Here is a 20685-nt window from a genome sequence, read left to right as displayed (position 1 = left end):
AAGGGAGCTTGCCTCAAAGGGTTCCCTTTCGCTTGTTACTCTTCTATTTAGGACTACTCCCTGGGTCTGTCCTCTTTATTTAGGTGGTCCCCACAATTAATTTCTTTATTTTAGGGATCTCTCTTCAGCTGTCATTGCTTCTTTGTCTTACATGTTGTAGGTTAGTATCAGATGTTAGAGCTGTAACTGTTTCTGGACTTCGTTTTTTCCTGGATGGGGCTGCATTTTACACCTCCACATGAACCAAGAATGCTTCCTACTTGACCCTGTATGCCTTTTATCACATCCTTTCTTTCCTTGTGCCTAATTGCTTGTGTGAGGGGGCATCCATCTAGAACCAACTCTATTAGGTTCTTTTCACCTCTTCAGCTCATAATCTCTTTCAGGAGGCCTCAAAATTAAGTCTCTTGCTTGAACATGGCTCGATGGGTTCAGGAGGTGTTGGCCCGTGAGAGGATAGGTTTCCTCCTTTTCGGCTCACTCCAACTGTGGCTCCATGGCATCCAAAACCTTTTGCGTTTGTCTGAAGGTCGAAGGATACCCTTTGGGCTATGAATCCAGTGCAGCTACCTTCAGGACATTCTAATTAAAGGCAGTGGGACACATGGCTGACAGAAACCTGTATGGGCATTAAACTTCCATTTTGTACCATCCCATTGTCTTGCATTAAAATGGGAACTTCCTAGCTTTAGCGCATGGGAAAATAAGATTTTATTGAAGATAGTGAGGCAATACAAGATCATTTCAGACCATCCTAGTGGTAGTATATTGTTGATGAGTTGTTCTTATTGTGCTGCAGTATTACCTCGATGCTCTTGTGCTTATTATTTTCCCTGAAGTTCTGATTCTGGTTCATCTTAATAACCATCAGCCTGTTCTTGCATCTTCTACTAACTGAGGACCTGATTACAAGTTCGGCGGTGCTGAAGCGGGACCGCCACGCTCCCTCCCCGTTCCTGCACTGCCAAACCTGTGTGCGCACCGCCCGCCAGATTATGACTTTTATAGTCACTGTCAGGTGTTCTTTGGCGTTCCCACAGCGATGCCTATGAAATAGGCACTGCAGTGGGAACGTCAAAGGCTGTACCTGCACGGCATGGACTAATGCAGTCCATGCCGTGCAGGTACTCGGGTGCATGCACACACGGGTGCACAACAAGTGCCCTCCATTCACCCCATGGCCCTGAGGCAACAGGGGGCCCTGTAGGGTCCCCTTTGTTTTGTTGCTGCCACAACTTTCATGGCGGGCTTACCGCCATGAAAACCGTGGTGAAGAGGAAACTCGCGATATGCTTGGCTGGACTGCGACGGTCTCACCAAGCATATTGCGGTCTCAAGACTGCTGTGCCAGGGCTGCGGTGGTGCAATGGCGGTCCGACCGCCCTAGTTGTAATAGGGCGATCAGAAGATCGCCACACCACCGTGAGTCCTAATCGGGCCCGGGTCTTGCCTACTCCAAGTTGAATATGTCCTCCTTGCTGTTGCCTCGTCCCGGTTGGATGATTGACTCTTCCTGGTGAGGGACAGTGACAGAGATGTTGATGCCTTTAATGGATAGAGACAATGACCTCACAATGTGTTTTGGGCATCTCTTAGATGCTACTGCTGGAACAGTAATGAAGGGATATGTACATAATGTACTGCTTCATTGTCTTTAATAAAATGTCAGCATTCCTCTGCACTTATGCTAGGGAAACACCTGTGGATCCTCTACTCAGTAGACAGCTAATGTGACGATCTGAGAGATTGGAATGCCATAGTAAAAACCAAAGGAAATGATGGACGGAGTGTTGAACATTGCAAGCACTCACCCCCAGTCAACTGATCTGGGTTTAATCCATCACCGTTCTTTAGCCCACTCTGCCACCCCAGTTCAGACATGGCCATATGCAAATCAGTCTGACCCTGTGCCTCATGGGAACAGTCCAGCCCGAACTGCCAAGCCATGTCTTCCCTGGACCGGAAACAAGCTTCCTAGGACCGGTTTCTGGCATTTCAGCCGTCTTCAGCCAGGCTTGCTTGAATCCAGTGGCAAAGTGAGCAAGGGACTCACGTCTGAGCATACCCTGCCAACTTATGGCGTACAAAGCAAAAACCAAAGGAAATGATGGACGGAGTGTTGAACATTGCAAGCACTCACCCCCAGTCAACTGATCTGGGTTTAATCCATCACCGTTCTTTAGCCCACTCTGCCACCCCAGTTCAGACATGGCCATATGCAAATCAGTCTGACCCTGTGCCTCATGGGAACAGTCCATCCCGAACTGCCAAGCCATGTCTTCCCTGGACCGGAAACAAGCTTCCTAGGACCGGTTTCTGGCATTTCAGCCGTCTTCAGCCAGGCTTGCTTGAATCCAGTGGCAAAGTGAGCAAGGGACTCACGTCTGAGCATACCCTGCCAACTTATGGCGTACAAAGCAAAAACCAAAGGAAATGATGGACGGAGTGTTGAACATTGCAAGCACTCACCCCCAGACAACTGATCTGGGTTTAATCCATCACTGTTCTTTAGTGCCACAATTTCTTGTCCCGTCAACAATATGACAGCCGATAGAAAACACTTTTATGAGATAGAGGTTCTGGATAACGGAGTGAAAACTGCCAGATGGATGGTTTAACATATTTTGTATTGAGATGTGTGTCTTTTATGTAACCTAATAATGGAAAAATAGTTTTCTGTCTCAGAATAATCCTAAAGAGTTTGACGAATCCACTAATGTTGGTACAATTTCATCTTTTGTAATGGACAGCCAAATTGAGGTACTGGGTTAGACATCCCTTCAGAAATAGGTAAATACTATTTTTTTTCACGGGTTTAATATTAAACAAGCATACTTCATTCAAGTGACAGTCACTGAGAGGCTACTCCTTGTTCGATCAACATTGGTCGCAAGTGACATCAGAAAATATAGTTTGTTGTTGTGTGCACAGTGATGAAAGGCAAACCAACACCAAGCAAATAGATATCCGAGCAGCTCCAGGTTTAATTTGAAGACTTCACTTCAATATTTACTGCCACTTCTATTCAGTTTAATTTGGTACCCATTGGACTCTATTAGCATAAAATGTTATTTGAGCATGAGTGACCATTCAAAATTGAATACACAGAAATTGCTCTAGCGTCTCATCATAGCATGATGAAAATAAATTTACAAATAATTTAGCACCTAAGTGTGTTATAAAAAGAAATCTTTTAATGAATGTTGTCTGTACAGGGTACAGGGGAACGCATTAAAGAGAGTACTTAAATGCAAACAGTCATTAAATGGTCCTATTTTGTTACTACTTATCTCTGATAATTGGAAGCCGAGATGATGAACTACATTTTCAGTAGTTGTGTGTTTGGCTTTAATGCTTTTACAATTTTCGTTTCCAGGACACTGACCTGGTACCCAGTGATATAGCTGCCGGGATGGCACTTCTGCACCAAGAGCAAGATAAAGTAGATCTTTGCAGAGAACCAGAGGAAGTAGTGTGCCATTCTCCAACTTCAACTGAAGTAAGTTCCATTGCTTGACCTTCTACATTCCCATGAAGCGACCCGTTATGTTTAGTCCGGTCTAACACTGCCATATAGGTAAAGGGCTAAATATATTTTTTTTCTTGCACTTCTAAGTTGCTAAAATGGAATAATGTTTATGATGTAAGTTGCTTATAAAATACTAAAAAAAAGGAGGGATCTAATAGAAAGGGCAGACCAGAGAGGCTAAGCAGTCGTACCCAGCAATCTTGTGTTGTCATGCGATCACATCATTTGTTGCATCATCTGACATAACCTGTTAATGCAAAATACACCTTGCCTATTATTTTAACTCCACAGTCTAAGGGTTTGCCCTATTGATCACACCACAACCTGGGCATAAGGTATAGCATACAATAAATTGGTAAGAGGTGGGAACAAATGGAATTGTGACTCTGCCAGTGAAAATATCAATGAATCACTAGTACTGTATGTCACCATACAAAACATAATTTTTTTTAACTTCAATCACAAGTAAAGACCATCTCCTAGTTACAGGTATGTATCCTCAAACAAACAAATGGCACATTAAAAATATAACCAAACTTATCATTTCACACATCCTACAGTGATATATAAATATAATCACAATACAGCACATATAAAACATATAAATGTACTTAGTCTATCTTCCGAACAGTTTATCAGTATGGCTGCAATATTTACTAATCAGAAGCAGTCTGTCCAGGAGGTAGTCCAGTCAGGATACACACAAGAGGGAACAGAATGCCCTCAAAAACAAATTGTGTGTATCACAATCTTGAAATAGTTGAAAGTTATTGTACCTAATCGGACTCCTACAAATCCAAAAAGTTGCAGCGTTTCGGTCCATCAATTCAGGCCTCTCCAGGACAAGGAAAGAAGGAAAAGAACAAGGAACACAGAAAAATATGTGCTCCAATGGCTTGGTCCGAGATCTGTCAGACTTCTTGCGGCAGCAGAAGGAAAAATGTCCTAGCTATCGTAACGGAAAGTTTCAATTCTATTAAGGACTCGGAGGCGAGGATTATGCTTTATCTTTCTTTACTTTAGTGACAGCAGCCATTTTAAAGTCCTCAAAACAACAACTTTTCCCATGATACATCGGGAATATACAACAAAACAATAGTGTCCATGTCCAGAGCGTCCCCTGCTCTCTGCTCCAATCACAGGTCCCCGATGTTCTGGTAGTCCTCTTTCACTGTCCAATCTCCCTCTTTCGTTGCTGTAGGTCAGCCAGCCCAAAGGCTTCACGAATCTTGTTTTCCAGAGTCGCCTGAAACACAAAACAGAATGTAAGCGACAATCGTGGCTAAGGTTTAGCCTGCAAGACAAACAACAGAACAAAGGCTGTACGGTAACATTGGTGATATCATAAAACCGTTAAACATCTTACTTACTCCAGTACGTGGGAGGGAAAGAAAACAAAGAGACTTTGTACCCTGGGTGGGATAATCCTCGCCTCTGAGTCCTTAATAGAATTGAAACTTTCCATTACGATAGCTAGGAAATTTTCCATTCTATGTCAGGACCAGAGGCGAGGATTATGCTAGTTTAAAACTTGCTCACCACCAAGTGAGCCATATCACCCAAAAGGCCTGGAGCGCCCAGCGTCCCCTGTAATCCTCCATGCCATAAGAGCGAAACAGCCCTGCTCTATCAATGGATGAGGAACTCCGTCCGGATTGAGCAGAAGCGTCGGAAAGAGGGGGAGTGGGATTGGAAAATCCCAGGAAAGTTCCAGAAGAACCGGAAACCAAACTTGAGACCTCCAAATCGGGGAGACAAGACCCACGTCCGCATTCTGGCGTCGCACCTGGACTGACTCTCGTGAGCATGGCAAACGGGGGAAAGGCATAGCCTTGTTCGCTCTGCCAGTCTTGCAGAAACGGATCCGGTCTCCAACTGAAGAACCTGGGCAGCTGATGGTCTAGGCGAGAGGCAAAGAGGTCCACTGAAAACAGACCCCAAAGAGACTGTAGATCTGCCGTCATGGAGATGGCGGGACTGAAAATCCGCTATCTGGTTGTCCCGACCCTTAAGGTACTCCGCCGTCACTGACACATGATGGTCCAGACAATACTTCCAAAAGTTCGCTGCCATGTCCGAAAGCGCCCTGGAGCGCGTGCCCCCAAGATGGTTGATATACCGGCGTCTGATATGTTGTCCATCTTGAGTAGAACACAAGTCTTTGGTGCAGCACTTGATCGCAAACGACCCCGCCAATAGTTCCAGACAGTTGATGTGCAACTGTTGCTCCATAGGAGACCACACACTGCCTGTTGTGAACTCGCCACAACGAGCGCCCCAGCCTGATCTGCTGGCGTCGGACTCGATAACGATATCTGGCGCTGAACTGAAAATTGCACGTCCATTCCAGGCCTCCATGTTGGAAAGCCACCATTGAATCTCCTCTCTGGCCTCTGCACAGAGAGACACCTTCTGGGAATAGGAGAGTCCTTTGCGAAGATACTGTGCTTTGAGGCGCTGCAGGGCCCTGTAATGAAGAGGGCCTGGGAAAATGGCTTGGATGGACACTGACAGAAGACCTACGATGTGGGCTGTGTGTCTGAGGGAGAGTTGGTGTTGGGCAAGAGCCCTCCTCAACTCGTGACAGATTTTCGTCATCTTCCGGGATGGAAGGCTGAGAGTAGCGGCGACCGAGTCGATGGAAAACCACCTTCTGGGATGGAACGAGCATTGATTTCGCTTTGCCGATTATAAAGCCCAGGCTTTGGAGCAAATTGACCGCTGTCTGAAGCTGATGAGACAGAGCCGTGGGACATTGTGCCATGAGTAAAATGTCGTACAAATAAACTGAGTCGCATCCCGGACGCACGCAGACATTCGATCACCGGACGCAAAACCTTGGTGAAGCACCAAGGAGCGGAGGATAGACCGAAAGGAAGAGTGGTGAATTCGTACACCATGTCCCGCCAAAGGAACTGCAGGAACCTCTGATGTGGAGGAAAAATCGGTATGGTCAAATACGCGTCTTTTAGGTCCAGGCGCGCCATTCAGTTGTTCGGTCGGAGAAGATCGTGGAGCAGATGGATTCCCTCCATCTTGAAGTGGCGGTAGACCAGCCACTCGTTGAACTCTCACAAATTGATCACGCGTCTCTGGCCCCCGTCCACCTTGTCCACTACAAAAAGATTGCTGATGAAGCCGCGAGCGTGGTAAGTGGACTGCACAACTGCCCCCTTGAGTAAAAGAGACTGGACCTTCTGGTCGACCAAAGCGTTGTCTGCCGCTGAGAACACCAGAGGACGCGGCAGGGCCTGCTGGAAAGGCTCCCCGCCGAACTCGATATGTAAGCCTTGGACAGTTTGGAGTACCCATGCATCGCCCGTGACAGAAGTCCAAGCCTGGAAAAAATGCACCAGCCGGCCCCCCACTTTTAGTTGGGAAGAAGGGAGAACACTCACCGGAAGAGCTGGAGACACCGCCGCCTCTGCCACCACGGTTCTTCCCTCACCGTCCCCTCGTAGGGTAGAAGTTGCCGAATCTGGCTTGATCTTGATAAGTCGCTTGGTTGGAGCCTCCTCTCTGCTGGTTAGGGCGGCCGGACGAGCGGCCCCTGCCTCGACCGGCCCCTCGAAAAACCCGTGGGCGAAAGACCTTCCGAATAGAGGTTTGCGCCCTGTCCAAAGACGTGAATGTATTCACGAAACGCCCTAATTCCTTCATAAAGGGCTCACCAAAGAGGCCTCCTTGGACAATGGGACCCGCCTCTGAATCTGCCAAATCCCCTAGTTTGGGGTCCACCTTTATCCGTAGGGATCTTCGTCGTTCCGTCGACAGGGCGCAATTGGCATTCCCTAAAAATACCACCACGCGTTGGGCCCATGAGGAGAGGTGTTCAGGGGAGATCAGGGCCCCCGTTGATTTGGCCTCTTCAGCCATATCAAGAATTTGTTATGGGCCCAAAAATATCCATGAGCTTGTCTTGGCAAGCCCTCCAAGACCTGTCGATACCTTTTTTGGGATCCTTCACGAATTTTTGTAGAAACGTCGCCATGCGCAGGTCAATTTCGGGGGTTGCCGCCACCTTACCTTCTAAAGAGGGCCGCGGACACTCTGCCCTAAGGCAATTACGCGCCGATGCCTCTAGCGGGCGTCGGATGCAGCTGGCGACGTACTGGGCGACCTTGTCACAAGGCGCCCAGTCGGAGGATCTAGGGTGCAAGATGTCATCTGGGTCCAGCATGTCGGCGCAGAGATTCTGCTCATCCGTGCCATGGTCAGAAGTGGCCGGCACTGGTTGGGGAAGCCTGCAGGGACGTGAAGGTCCAGCCCCTTCATCGTCACCGTGAGCAGAATCGCCAGGAGTGGCAGGCGCAGGAGGGGGTTCGTTAGCTAAGAAAGCCTGTTTGAGGCGGGCGAAGGCGTCGGTGTCAACCCCTGCGTCTTTGGGCCGCTTAGCGGGAGGTGGTTGAGGCTCAGAGGTGGCAGTGCTGGAAGGTAGAAAAGCTGGGGTAGAAGAAGGATGCTACGCAGGTAAGTAAGGGAGAAACACTACGTAGGCTAGTGGGAGCGACTAGCGGTGGGGAACTCCACAATATGGAAGGCTGGGGGTCAGCCGAATTATCAGCAAGTGGAGCTCGTGTTCGAGAACCAAGCCCTGGGACTCAACAGCCCTGGTGCAACAATGGGAGGGCAGCCTGTCCAATAAATGGGCCCCAGCAGGAATTCAACCTGCAGATTCAGACTCTTTTCCAGGAGCGTTAGAAGGCCTAAGAAATACGGACCCCCGAGACTGGGTATAATATTCCACCGCAGCCTCACAGATTACTACCGACCTTGTGTAAGGCGTTCAGGGGGCGTGCAAATCAACAGGTGCCTAAAGGCAGAAACAGACCGCAAACGGTGTCAGGACAGGCGGAGGCTCGTTTCGTTGCTGTGCGTTCCAAGATTCAAACGCGCGGAATCTCAGGAACGCACGCAACGTGGAGGACGCTGACAGTCGCCCTCTAGCGGTGAAAGTTTACACCCGGAGCCGCACCAACACGCAGGAAAACACTCCCGCGGCCGAAGAGCGAGTCAGCTGAGTAGCGGCTGACTCGCACCTAAGTACTTCAGTAACACCACAAACAAGCATTTGCAATGCAATAGGTCTCGCATTTGCGAGAGTTTAAGCTATCAGTATTGTAAATGACAATGCCCTTTATGTTTTAGAACCCAAAATATAAATAAAAGGCATTGTCATTTACAATGCCAGTAGGTCAAACTTGTGTAAATGCGAGACCTATTGCATTGCAAATGCATGTTTTCCACGTGTGAAAGTTGTGACAATTGGCATTTAACCATCCTACTAAGTTAACAAGGTCTGGCATTCCGCACTATAGAGCTATTGGCTTTGTCAATCTTTAAATGCATGCAGCCATCTTCCAATGCATTTTCCCGTCGTTTATTATTAATTTTATGTGTCCTGTGACAAAGAATCGCTCTTGCAGTGCATGCATACCTGGTGATTCTCCCGAAACCAGTAATGATACAGAGCGCATATGGGTGCACAAGGTAGTTGTTTCCAAACAGGCCATGGTTATGCAAATTAGGCTGTTACAAAAGGTCCTCTGTACATAGTTTAAACTTTAACTTGGACAGGGAAAAACGACTTTGAGCACAGTACTGGATTAAAAACATACAATCAACAGACCAATAATATAGAGTATGTCATTTAAATATAGGGAAAAAGTCAAACACAAAGGCTTTCTTTGAATATTAAATACATTTTTGAAAACCTGCTGCTTAACAACGTCAATGGTTTGCTGCTAGAATAGGCAGTAAATCCTCGAACCTTCAAAGAATCCAGCAAAACTATCTACAGTTATTGTACCAGACATATAATTATATCATACGTATATATATTATGTAAGAAATGTTAATGCAAGAGAAAAAGAGAAAATACCTCAAACTCAAAGCACTCATAACTGATATTTAGAAGTCGTTCATTGTGTGGTCGATACTTTTCAATAACATTTTTAAAAATAAGAATAATCAAGATTGCTGCCTATTCTCTGAAATAATGTACTTTTACCATATAACATGTGCAGTAGATCCAAATAAAGAAACTATGTTAGAAGCTGGTTTTGTTGTTTAGTGACTAACATCCAGTCTGCACTCGGGCAGGGAGGAGGAGTGGCACTCACACAACTGTACCTGAAGCAGTAGCGCTATAAAACGCGCTTTAACACATCGTTGCTTGGTACACCCTTCTTCTTGTTACAAGGACTTCAACATCCAGCGTGCAGTGGGGCAGAGAGGAGGAGCCTTCGCACATCGTTACCTGCAGCAGTAGATTTATAAAAGGCACTTTGGCACACTGCTACACGGGGTGTGCCAGGGCGAAGTACGGGCCAAACATGGGCCAGCCAGTGCCTGTTACAGCTAGGGACACATCTCTTTCATCCGTGCAAAGTCCCAGGACGTACTATGGGTAAGCGTAAATTGACCTCCACTACCTGCACTTCCACTACAAATAAAACCTACAAGAGCTGGTCTATTATTTTGTTGGAGACTTCAGCAGTGGAGGCCTTGACTACGGAAATAACCTCTGTTTTAGAGGAACTTGGTATTAATGCCACCCCCCCCCCAAAAGAAAGACACTTGTTTTCAAAAAGGGAATGTAGATAAAGCAAGTTAGATACAGCACCTCCCAGAGCCACAGACACAAGTATCTTAAATGTAGCGGCAGAGTTGTCCTAAAGAACCCCCGAATTATCACCTGAAACTGAGCCACCTGTGAGCAAAACAAACTAGAGAGCCAGTGGACGGACGAAAGGCGGTGCTCATCTGTGATATCAGAGGGGGGGCGTGAAAGAAAGGTGATGGAGTGCGGTGCTCATATTTTGCTTTCGTTCCCATGTGCTCTGGTGTGATGGTTAGCGAAGGTTCCGCAAGGCCAGGGGCAGCTGTGGCATCAGTAATGCGCAGAGGTCAGCGCGTGAAGACATCATCCACAAGGCCTTTGAAAGTTCCTAAGATTTGTGGTGTGGCCAATTACCGTGCATTGTCGACTATGATAGACAATGTGGTAGACGTGACTTCCTAAAATGACATTACTTGGGATATACCAAAAATATTCCTTTTTAATTTTAAAAGTAAAGCGCGGGTGCCGCGATTATACCAAAAGTAAAGAAATAGATGTTTTTTTCTATTTCTTTACTTTTGGTATAATCGTGGCACCCGCGCTTTACTTACAACATCAAAAGTAAAGCGCGGGTGCCGCGATTATACCAAAAGTAAAGAAAGAAAAAAAGCGGCACTGAAAGCGATCGCTTGTCAACAACTAGTGGTGCGCGCGCACCGCAGGGGGGGAGGAAGCGCGGCAGCGACAGCAAGGTGAACGCGCGCTGCTGCGCGTGCTGGCCACCATCGGGAGTGGGTTTTTCAAAGGCGGGACGTTGTCCCGCCTTTGCCCAATCGCGTGCCATTTAAAAACAAAAAAAAAACATGCGCAAGCCATTGTCAGACGGGGCAAGCAAAACCACACGCACAAGAGTGTGGTTAGCTTTCTAAACACCGTACAAGAGGTCTTGCGCTGTGCGAGCAATGCTGCGCACTGCAATGCTAGGCGCAAGACCTGAAAAGGCGGCGAGCCGTCAAACCACAAAGAAAAAATAACAAGAAACACTGATAACGGAGCGTGAAGGCTCCAGAAGCGCCTGAGGGAAAAATGTAGAAAATCCTCAGAAACCGCCACAACACCAGCAAAAAGCAGTTCAACATGAATAGAAATGAAGCAGTAATGAGCTGAACATTTAAATACAGCACAACAACATAAAACTGCAAACGGTATTTGCATAAACCACTGAGAGGAAAATAAACGTGACTTATCTGGTTGCAGCAGCAAAGAAAGATGAAGATTGGCCAGTGAAAGAGGACTGTGGTTGGAGCAGAGAGCAGGGGACGCTCTGGACAGGGATACTCTATTGTTTTATTGTGATATTCCCGATGTATCATGGTAAAAGTTGTTGTTTTGATGACTTTAAAATGGCTGCTGTCACTAAAGAAAGATAAAGCATAATCCTCGCCTCCGGTCCTGACATAGAATCACTGTTATGGGAAGGTAGACCGCATCGTTAAGTGAGCTGTCACTCTACGAATTAGAATGTGCACCCCATCATATGCCTCATGGGGTGGACTCTAGTCGTCCACTAGAAGTCACCACAGCGGCCCTCAAATTATTGTAAAAGAGCCTGTTGGTGAAAGAAATGATCTAATAAAAAGGCCATAAATGTAGTGTTTGACTACTTGCGAACTCTGGGTGCTCTGATTACAGTGTCACATGAGTACTTGGTTAAGAACTGTGATAGAGCATGTGTAGGTACCTTAATAAGAGAGAGCAGAAAAACTTGATTCATGAAAATAAATCCAGAAATATTAAGTGTGGTTAATTTAAGGTGAGCACTTATTATGGCTTATTGTTTTTTTTATTTAAGTGGATTCTTAAACCATGTCAATATAAACACAGGTTCAATTCTCTTTACACTGATTTTGTCACAGAGGTATTCTGCTATCATGTGATTGTAATAATAAAACTCGGATTTGTATAGTGCAGCTAATCACCCGTTAGGGTCTCTAGGCGCTGTTCCTAGGCACAGGAGAGTAAGTGATTTGCATAGATTCACAGGATGTTGAGCAGACGCCGAGATTAGAACCTGGTTTCCAAGCACCAAAGTCAATAGCTGTGGCTGTTACGTACAAAAGGATCAATGAGAAAATGTCTCTGCCCTGTAGCCCGGCCCCTTTGACCTGTCAGAACCCCCAAACTTCATCAATAGGTGCTTGTGCCATGTTGCTAAATGCCAAAGTTGAAGGCCATATGGCTTGTAAATGTCATCGTAAACTTGAGATAGCATTGTTGGACCCTAGTACACTATCAGGGATGGGATCACAGTGCCCATTTTGTAAATTTTTACTTGTGTCATCTTTCATTTAGAGAGACTTGGATATGGAATTAGAAATGGCTGCTCACTACATGAAGTTTGCTGCAGCAGCTTATGGATGGCCACTCTACGTATTCAGCAATCCACTCACTGGACTATGCAAACTGAGTAGGGATTGGTAAGTTATCCTTGGCCTCTTTCAAGTTCAGGTAATCTACACTGAGGCCTCAATTCTAAGTTGATCACAGCGTGACACAGAATGGCAGCAATACACTTGTGATGCACGTTTGCTCCATTCCTTTCTTTACTGGGCATTTTAGGTGAGCCATAGAGCATGGTGGGGCGCAGTGAAAGCTTTCATAGACATTGGAAAAGAAGTGAACTGCTCGTTTGTGCATGTAATTCATCTCAAATGTGGCTCCAAATTTACAATGTGTTAAAAGCAAATATCGGGCAGCCCATTGCTGCCAATATGCCCATAAGTGCAAAAAGAGCCACTTTAAGTAAGTATGCAGTGAATAAGAGCAGCTCCCCGCCTCGACTGCCCCCAAAAAAAGGGAAATATGGGACCAGTGAAGGTGTAGTCTAGTGTGGCGTGAAAATACTGCACACCTAAACCTTCATCTCAAAACTGCAACAAAGCAGTTGCCAAGGACATCGATCCCTTGTTGATATGCAGAGAATGGAACTGTGTAGAGTATGACATTGTAACCAGGTAGTTCTCTGGGTGTGGTTTACACCCAACCAAAATACTTATTGATTGTAAAACACATGCAACGGATTGCTGTGCTACTGTTTTATCTCTGCCCCCACCTTAGGATTTCAGGTGTTTCATTTTTGGCATTGCTTACTTGGACGCATAGTTCCTCTCTATAAAGTCTTTCCAAATGCAGAATTATGTTTTTGGATTCCACATGTAGGTTCTTTGCTACCTGTAGCAAACGTTACTACCCATTTCTGCACAAAAGTTTCCTATTTGTACTTCTTTGAAATAACCGAGGTGGTTTTGTAAATGTACTTTAATCTGTTTTCTCCCATTATTCAGTTGCAGAAGCAGGGCCCAAGCATATGACATTGTTGGAGGTGATATCCTGAATTGTCACTTTGGAGCCATTCTACAAACCACAGGCCTTCAATACAGAGACTTCATTCACATCAGCTTTCATAATAAAGTAAGTATTTTATCACAACAAAAATCAGTAAGCACAGTTGCATTCAGAGCTCTTAGGTAGGCTTATTTATCAAATGTGTTTTCCATGGCACCTGACAGTATGTCAATTCCATAGGCTGTGTGAGTTCACCTGCTACTAATGGTAAAAGGGCTGTTCACTAAAAAGACCCTTGAAAGGGATTTTGGTACTGTTTCTCTTCAAAATTGAACATAGATGGACTATCAACAAAATATAGCCGAGACTACAAATAAATATGATTAAAGGGTTTCTGTTTACTATAGATTAGGACGTTGTTTGAGTTTGCAACAAAACAGGCATGCCAACGTTTTAGGTCTCGCCTGAGACAATGCAGAGAAGACATTATGTTAGCTTACAAGGGCTTAGAGCCCGTTCGTTACTTATCAATGGTTGGCTTCATCGTCTTTTTGTACACGTTTAGCCATGATGCACAGCAGCCTTGCTGCTGTGCAACAAGGCTAAACACATTTACGAAGCCAACAGATAGCATAGGCTAAACCTGTTGGCTTTGCTAGTGCTCGTTTTATGTGGTCTTTTTGCACGTTATTTTGTTTAAAGAGCCTTTTGCATCTGCTCAGGTTGACACCATGTTCAGAAGGGGATTTCTGTCAGGGAGTTCCTGCAAAATATCTAATTAGATTTTGGTTAACAGGAACATAAATGTCTTTTTTCAGAGATTTCTGCCGAGAGCTATCAGTAACTGCCTTTATCATATAGTTTGTAAATGTATTGCTGTCCATCTCTTGTTCTATCTTTTGTGTTTGAAACAAACCAATAAAACCGCTTTATTGCTGAAAACAACTCCTACTATGTGTCTTTATATGATAGACACATCTGCAAATTTCTTTCATGAGATTGCTGTTATTCAATATCCTCTAAGTTAAATTATATAATGGTTCAGTCACTTGAATGATGACCCTTTTTCTGGGGGAAAAGGACGTTCTCAACCAAATTAGTAATTCTGTGGCAGGTATGTACTTGATCAGCAATTATCTTTACTGGGGAAAGATAGTAGTCCAGGGTGAAGCTGTATACTGGAGGAATTCTGTGTAGAATAGCAATTATTTTAAAATAGTTCTAAACATTACTGTGACCAGAATACATACAATAATCTTAGGAGACCGTACAAAGAGATTTTAAATCGAGGCTGTTTGCGACTAATAGGTTTATATGCATTATCCAAGGAATATTTTAATGTCTTTGACTGTGGCGAAATCTCATTATGAAACTCTGGAAAGTTTAATAATTGATAAAACATTTAGGGGTGTCCTGGGAGTCTTGCTAAGGTAACAATGTGTTTGCCCCTTTTCCTTCCTGTGATATGTTTATATATCTCAAAATGCAATGGTTTAAGTGCAATATGATATGGAAATTATTCAAACTGGCCAGTATAAACGTTTGGTTTTGTGCCAGCGCTTATACAGTGTAAATAAAGAAAAGGTAATTCTGAGCTGTTTGGCTAATATAGTTCACTTTGCTTAATGCTTTAGTTTGGGTAATTTGCTCAAACTAGCCCCATTTAACTGTGACTTGGGGAAAGGATTTAGATTTTAAAGTGTAAAATAAAAATACTCAATTTGGATTGCATTTTAGCAGTGGGAGTGGAATTCAGTCTCTGCGTTAGTAGGGTTCTTTCTTCTCTCTCTTGGTACGACCGAGTCCTGCTCTTTCTCTTTAGTTCCTTCATGCCTGCTCAATGGTAGACTTATTCACTTTTTATAACAGTGTGATTTTGAGATAGCTTTATATTCATGTTAGAAGTGGTATTTTTAAAAAGGCCTAGTTGATGCTTGAATGATGTTTGAATGCATTAGCGAATATAAAAAAGCAATTTCTCAAGTCTGTTAGTGTTGCCTGTACCCTTTTGCCTGTAACCTTCAGAGATGGCTCTTTGACTTTGGGATTGCACTTTGGGGTACTTCCTTTGTTGGACTGAAAGTGCCCAGAGCACGAATGGCAGCACTTAGTAAGTCAGCGAGCAATCTGGTTTGGAGCACTGAAATTTCATGCGAGATCAAGAACAACCCACAATGCCCTTTGTCTGACCTATCTTTAAATTAAGGCATAGATTATGTATCTGGGTCATGCCAATGTGATTTTTTAATCTGATTTCGGGAGCAGATCTGTGTCTGATTGCAAAGTAGTTATGTCGTGTAAGAACGCTAAACTTGGAGTTCCTCGACTTATTGAACCTCATCCATACAGATCTAATAACCAAAATGGTGGCCTGAAACCTTGCCACTTCCCACATTTGCTCACACTTTATATTTGGGTTGATCTAACATGGATTAGTGTTGACGAGGACGACTAGGTAGCATGCCTAATGTTAATAGAGCATGGAGTAGTGCTGACAGTAGATATGGTGATGCCTAGCAAAATTCAAGATGAATTGCCCAGGCCTAAGTCATTTCGAGCATTTCCTGTATCTGACCTGGAACCAGGTTACTCAATCCCAGGTTTGTGCCTGTGGTATTTCCACTGGGCTCCTATGACTGGAACAGTTTTCTGTGCTTCTGCTATATTACTTTTGGGTTGACCTTATGAGAACTAAGTGTGCCAGAAATATTTCGCCATATAACCGCGTTATTCACCCAACGCATGCATGATGTGAGCATGTAATCGTACGGAACCTATTACTAATTCTCTTTCCTTTAGCTGAAAAGGAACTTGTATGGGATCATTGGCCCAACTGAACCATTGTTCACCAAACATATGGATACACCCCAGGTTCTCCGATTGTGGAGTCCCCTTGTCTTGAAAAATATAGAAATATTATTCCAGGCAAATGTAATCTGAATTATTCTCAATGTTGTATTGTACCTGGGTTGACCTTACATAAAATATTGTGCCAGTAATACTGCAACATGAAAATCTTGGTAATTTTCATTTTTTAATATAGTATCACTTCTGCACATAACGAAGGATCAGAGCATTTCTCAGCACTCTTTGCATTCTGCATCTCAATGGATTCTTCTAAGGCTATGGTGTCAGCAGTATTAACACTCACTTCTTGGTAGCAATTCTCTACACTCTTTCTTTACTGCATCTTGATTATTCTCATTGGGTTTTTAGTGTAAGTAATAGTACAATAGGACTTTCAAGGCCTAAGCAGTGTGTGTGTATTTGTTCAGCAGTAACCGATATCCAGGTAATTCGCTGATCATGCTACCTATGCAATAGCTCTCTATCACAATTTCTATGCATCTTAGTTTGTCTTCACTCCACCAGTTTATGTTATGGTATTCTTGCCGGAAAAGCACCTGCTTTGTCTGTCAGTTTTCATTCTTGTTTGTGTGCATATGGTGTTCTTATCTGGATAGTTTTGATTAAGGATTCAAGTGTGACTATTTTCTATTGGCCTTGTTTCGCATTCAAGCGGACCTAGATTTTGAGCTGTATATGTTTTTAAACTATTGTGGTGAGATGCTCACTTTGTTGCATTACACTTCATATGTGAGTGGTCTCAGTGGGAGTTCTCTTGACCTTTCTGTGGTGTGGCAGTCTGGTTAGTCTCCAAGATACTTCTTCTAGGCTACTTTGTAAGTCTTGGCTGACATTCACACCTCTTCTCAAACTGACCTGACTGTGGATCTCTACCTATCATTTAGTCTCACCTGACTAGGGATCTTCAGAATCCGTAATGATGACAGAGAATAAGAATTTGTTTCTATGGATAGTTTGGAGCATGTCCTTTGATGAGACTCTTTCATTCCTTAGTCATACTGAATACCTAGCTTTCCTGCTTAATATTTGACCTCAACTAATATATGAAAGCATAACTCCTACAGTTTCCACATATTCAATGCTGTGACATCAGCAGGCGTAACTGCAATGCCATGTTTTCTACAATACAAATAAACACAAATGTGGTCCTGTAGCATGGCACATAAGTCTTTCAGTCACCATGGAGCCAATAACAAAAGCACAACTCTTACACAATCGTAGACCCAGCTACTGCAACATGATGGAAGACATCTGAGGCTCTGGCACAAGGAACCCATTTATGACGCCCTGCAGGGCATCATCAAAAAATATAAAAGACCTACTAAAACAAAACAGTTGCAGCTATGTATTATACATATAATAACGCCAATATCTTTGTATACTAAATATGTATTAATATGATGGACGTGGAAATAAGTTTGAACTTGAGTTGCCATAGTTGTCATGAGTTTAGAGAGCTGAGTCTCCATTTCTCCATTTTCGAGTTTGCCCACCACTGTTCCACATAACATACTTGTCATTGTTCAGGCAATGTGTATGTCGTTATTCCACAGTACTGACACATTTGTTTCACAGAGTGCACCACTATATTAAGTTGAGTATATGCCTCAAACGGCATTTATTGTTTCTCAGTGTGCCAAGTTTTATTTTATGTCTGGCTTGCCTCTTTCCATTTCCTTCTCTTCCTGTGCATCAAACTCTCTCCTGATGCGCTGTGAATGTTCAGCATGAATGCACAACCTGCTTTACCGATGGAATATTTAATGTTAAGTATGCTTTCGATAAATGAGGAAACTGCCAGAAGTTAGCTGGAGGGCAAATTTGAAGATAGGCTGACCTAGGAAAATAATCATAGTTCTGGTGAGAGTCACAATAACAAACACACTGAAGCTATTAGATGTGCTTGTAAACACTACAGAAACATGTTAAAACATCCTTCCTACCTTCTTCTTGGAAGACTACCTGGTAAGGAAGTTATCCACAGACTTTTTTATTTCCACAGTCTGGCTGCTCATTCTAAGAAGCATTTATAATCTCATTTTAGATTATCTGCCTATACCCGTCGCCACATTATTTTTGGAGTGTGGCGGGGTAGGATCACAGCAGACACTCCCTGATTCTAATAAGTTGATATCTGATGAAACCATGTAGAACTGCCATTTGTTTAGTCTTTTTGAAGTTAAGAGACTCTTACAGACTAAGATGTTGTGCTGGAACTCCAAGTTCCAAGAAGAACCCCATTTGTTTAACTTTAATTACTGCTTTTTTGCAGACTACCAGGTCAGGTTTCAGTCCAATTGCCTCAACAGGGTTGAGCTTCTCAAAAATTATACTTATTCAACTATATGTTTATGAACAGGCCTAAGATATTTCTCTATATCTTCAATCTGGGCCACCTTCTCTTCTTGTACTCACAACAGGACAGGCACACTACCTTATTTTTTTTTGATCCAAAGAAGCTCCTCGTGTAAAGTCATTTTAAACAACTGGCCATAACAGCTTCTAAATATATATATTGGTTCACATACCTGATATCCTTTATGTTCCTGGTTTGTGCTTTGAATGAAAGAGCTTGGGTTTCAAGTAATTTATCATTGGTGTGTTTTTGAACTGCAGACACCTTCTAATGATTAAAGAAAAGGTACTGTTCCATCAGCAGTCTGATCCATCAGTCTGGGTCCTCGGAGTAGAACAAAGCAGGGATGTACTTCTTACTTGCTGTACTGGTGAAGTTCTGGATGACTGGAGAGCCTGCAGCAATGCCATTTAAGCTCAGTGGGATCTAAAATAGAAATTGAATAAAACTGATGAAGGGCAGTTAATTCTGTTCCTTCTTTCTAATGAATGGATATCAAAACTCATGGCAGCTGCTTTGGCTTCCTTGCTTTGTTATTTGGTTTCATCCCCACGGACGTGATGTCAGCAAGGTCACAAGTCCCTCCCGGCGCGCTGACGTCCGTTTTCTTCTTTTCCGCGTGCAACGCGGATCCGGAGTAAGCGGTTCCTCTGGCCTGCTTTCGCGTTTGGAACAGTGTGCGATGCTTTTGGGCTTTAAAACGTGTACCTCCTGTTCGCGGCAAGTGTCCGGGACAGACCCACACCTTATCTGCTTGTGGTGTCTGGGCGAACACCACGACTCGACGAATTGCTACGCCTGCCAACAGCTCAAGCCGAAGTCCCGGTGGGAGCCCCGGATGAAGTAACTTTCGGCGCGCGTGTCACGGTCGGAGTCGTCATGGCTCCTGGCCTCCTCTTCGGCGGCAGGTCCCGGTGGCAGTAGGTTCCGTTTGCGGCATCGGTCACCGTATGGTTCCCATGTGCGACGCTCGCCCCTTCCTGGTAAGTCCCGGCGCATGTCGCCGAGGTCTCGACCTCCCTTCCTTCTGTTGTCGGGGGGACTAGTTCCCCGATCTCTCCGGACGTGCACCCCCGGGAGTCGTCCCTCCCCTATCCGCCTTTCCCTGGCATGGGGGTGACTCGGCCCCAGATGGCGGCCTATGCCACGGCCTTACAGGCCTCCCTGGGTCCCCTCCTCTCCCTGGGGCGTCCTCGAACCCTCCGCTGCGTTTTGGGTCTCCGGTGGACTCGCCGGTGGGTTCGCCCCCAGCGCCGACTGAGCACCTTGCCTCTAGGGATGATGGAGATATGGCGTCGTCAGGGCGCGGCCCGACTGGGTCTCCCTCTTCGACCCAGAGCACCCCTACCGCGCCGCATAGTCCAGTGGGGCTCCCTGTGGCGTCGCAGGTGGTTGCTGGTGCTCGCAGCTTGGCTCCGAGCTCACCTCGGCCTTCCGGACAGGCGGCTGCCTTTTCGGAGGCTGAGCCGGCACTGGTTCGGCACCGAAGGCTTGCCTCCCCGGCTCCGTCCCTTACTTCGGAGTTGGAGCCTGTTGTGGTCGAGGCTGGGTCGGCGCTGTAGACTTGCCTCCCCGGCTTCGGCACCGTTCCTTTCTTCGGAGCCAGAGCCTATTGTGGTTCAGGCGCCGGAAGAGGCAGAGGCGGCACCGACCGAGGACGCCCAAGCGCCACCCCAATGCCGGATCATTGACTCCTCTCCGGAGGCTTCTGGGGGGAGTTCGGCGTCAACTCGACATCCGGCAACGCTGGATCCATCATTGCCTCTACCCCCCGTGGAATTTGTGGCTCCGGTGGATTCACCGCCTCCTCAGGAACCCCATCAGGACCCTCATTCATCCATGGGGCTTCCTTCATTTGGACATTGGTCTCAACCTCTGTTCATCGGACAACCTCCTTGGGGTGGGAGGCTCAGTTTACAGCCCTCACCCACAGATGAGTTACTGTCCCCTCCTCGGAGGGCTACCGAGGCTGGTGCGGCATTTCTAAGAGTTGTTTCCTTGGCTGCCTGCATTCTGAGTATGCAG

The 20685-nt window shown here is 45.2% G+C and overlaps 1 protein-coding gene across 1 annotated transcript in view; it reads left to right on the top strand.

Annotated features, from left to right (window-relative positions):
• Positions 1-20685, top strand: part of DAGLB (diacylglycerol lipase beta) — a 211297-nt gene that overhangs the window by 76768 nt on the left and 113844 nt on the right. Inside the window, exons 5-7 of the mRNA XM_085629027.1 lie at positions 3377-3499; positions 12444-12568; positions 13436-13562. Coding sequence (XP_085485153.1) covers positions 3377-3499; positions 12444-12568; positions 13436-13562 — 375 coding nt within the window. The remainder of the gene's footprint in view (positions 1-3376; positions 3500-12443; positions 12569-13435; positions 13563-20685) is intronic.

This window comes from Triturus cristatus, chromosome 10 (genome assembly GCF_964204655.1).
Source record: "Triturus cristatus chromosome 10, aTriCri1.1, whole genome shotgun sequence".
Lineage (NCBI taxonomy): Eukaryota > Metazoa > Chordata > Amphibia > Caudata > Salamandridae > Triturus > Triturus cristatus.
Note: the sequence above shows the minus strand (reverse complement) of the source record. Positions and strands in the feature narration are given on the sequence as shown.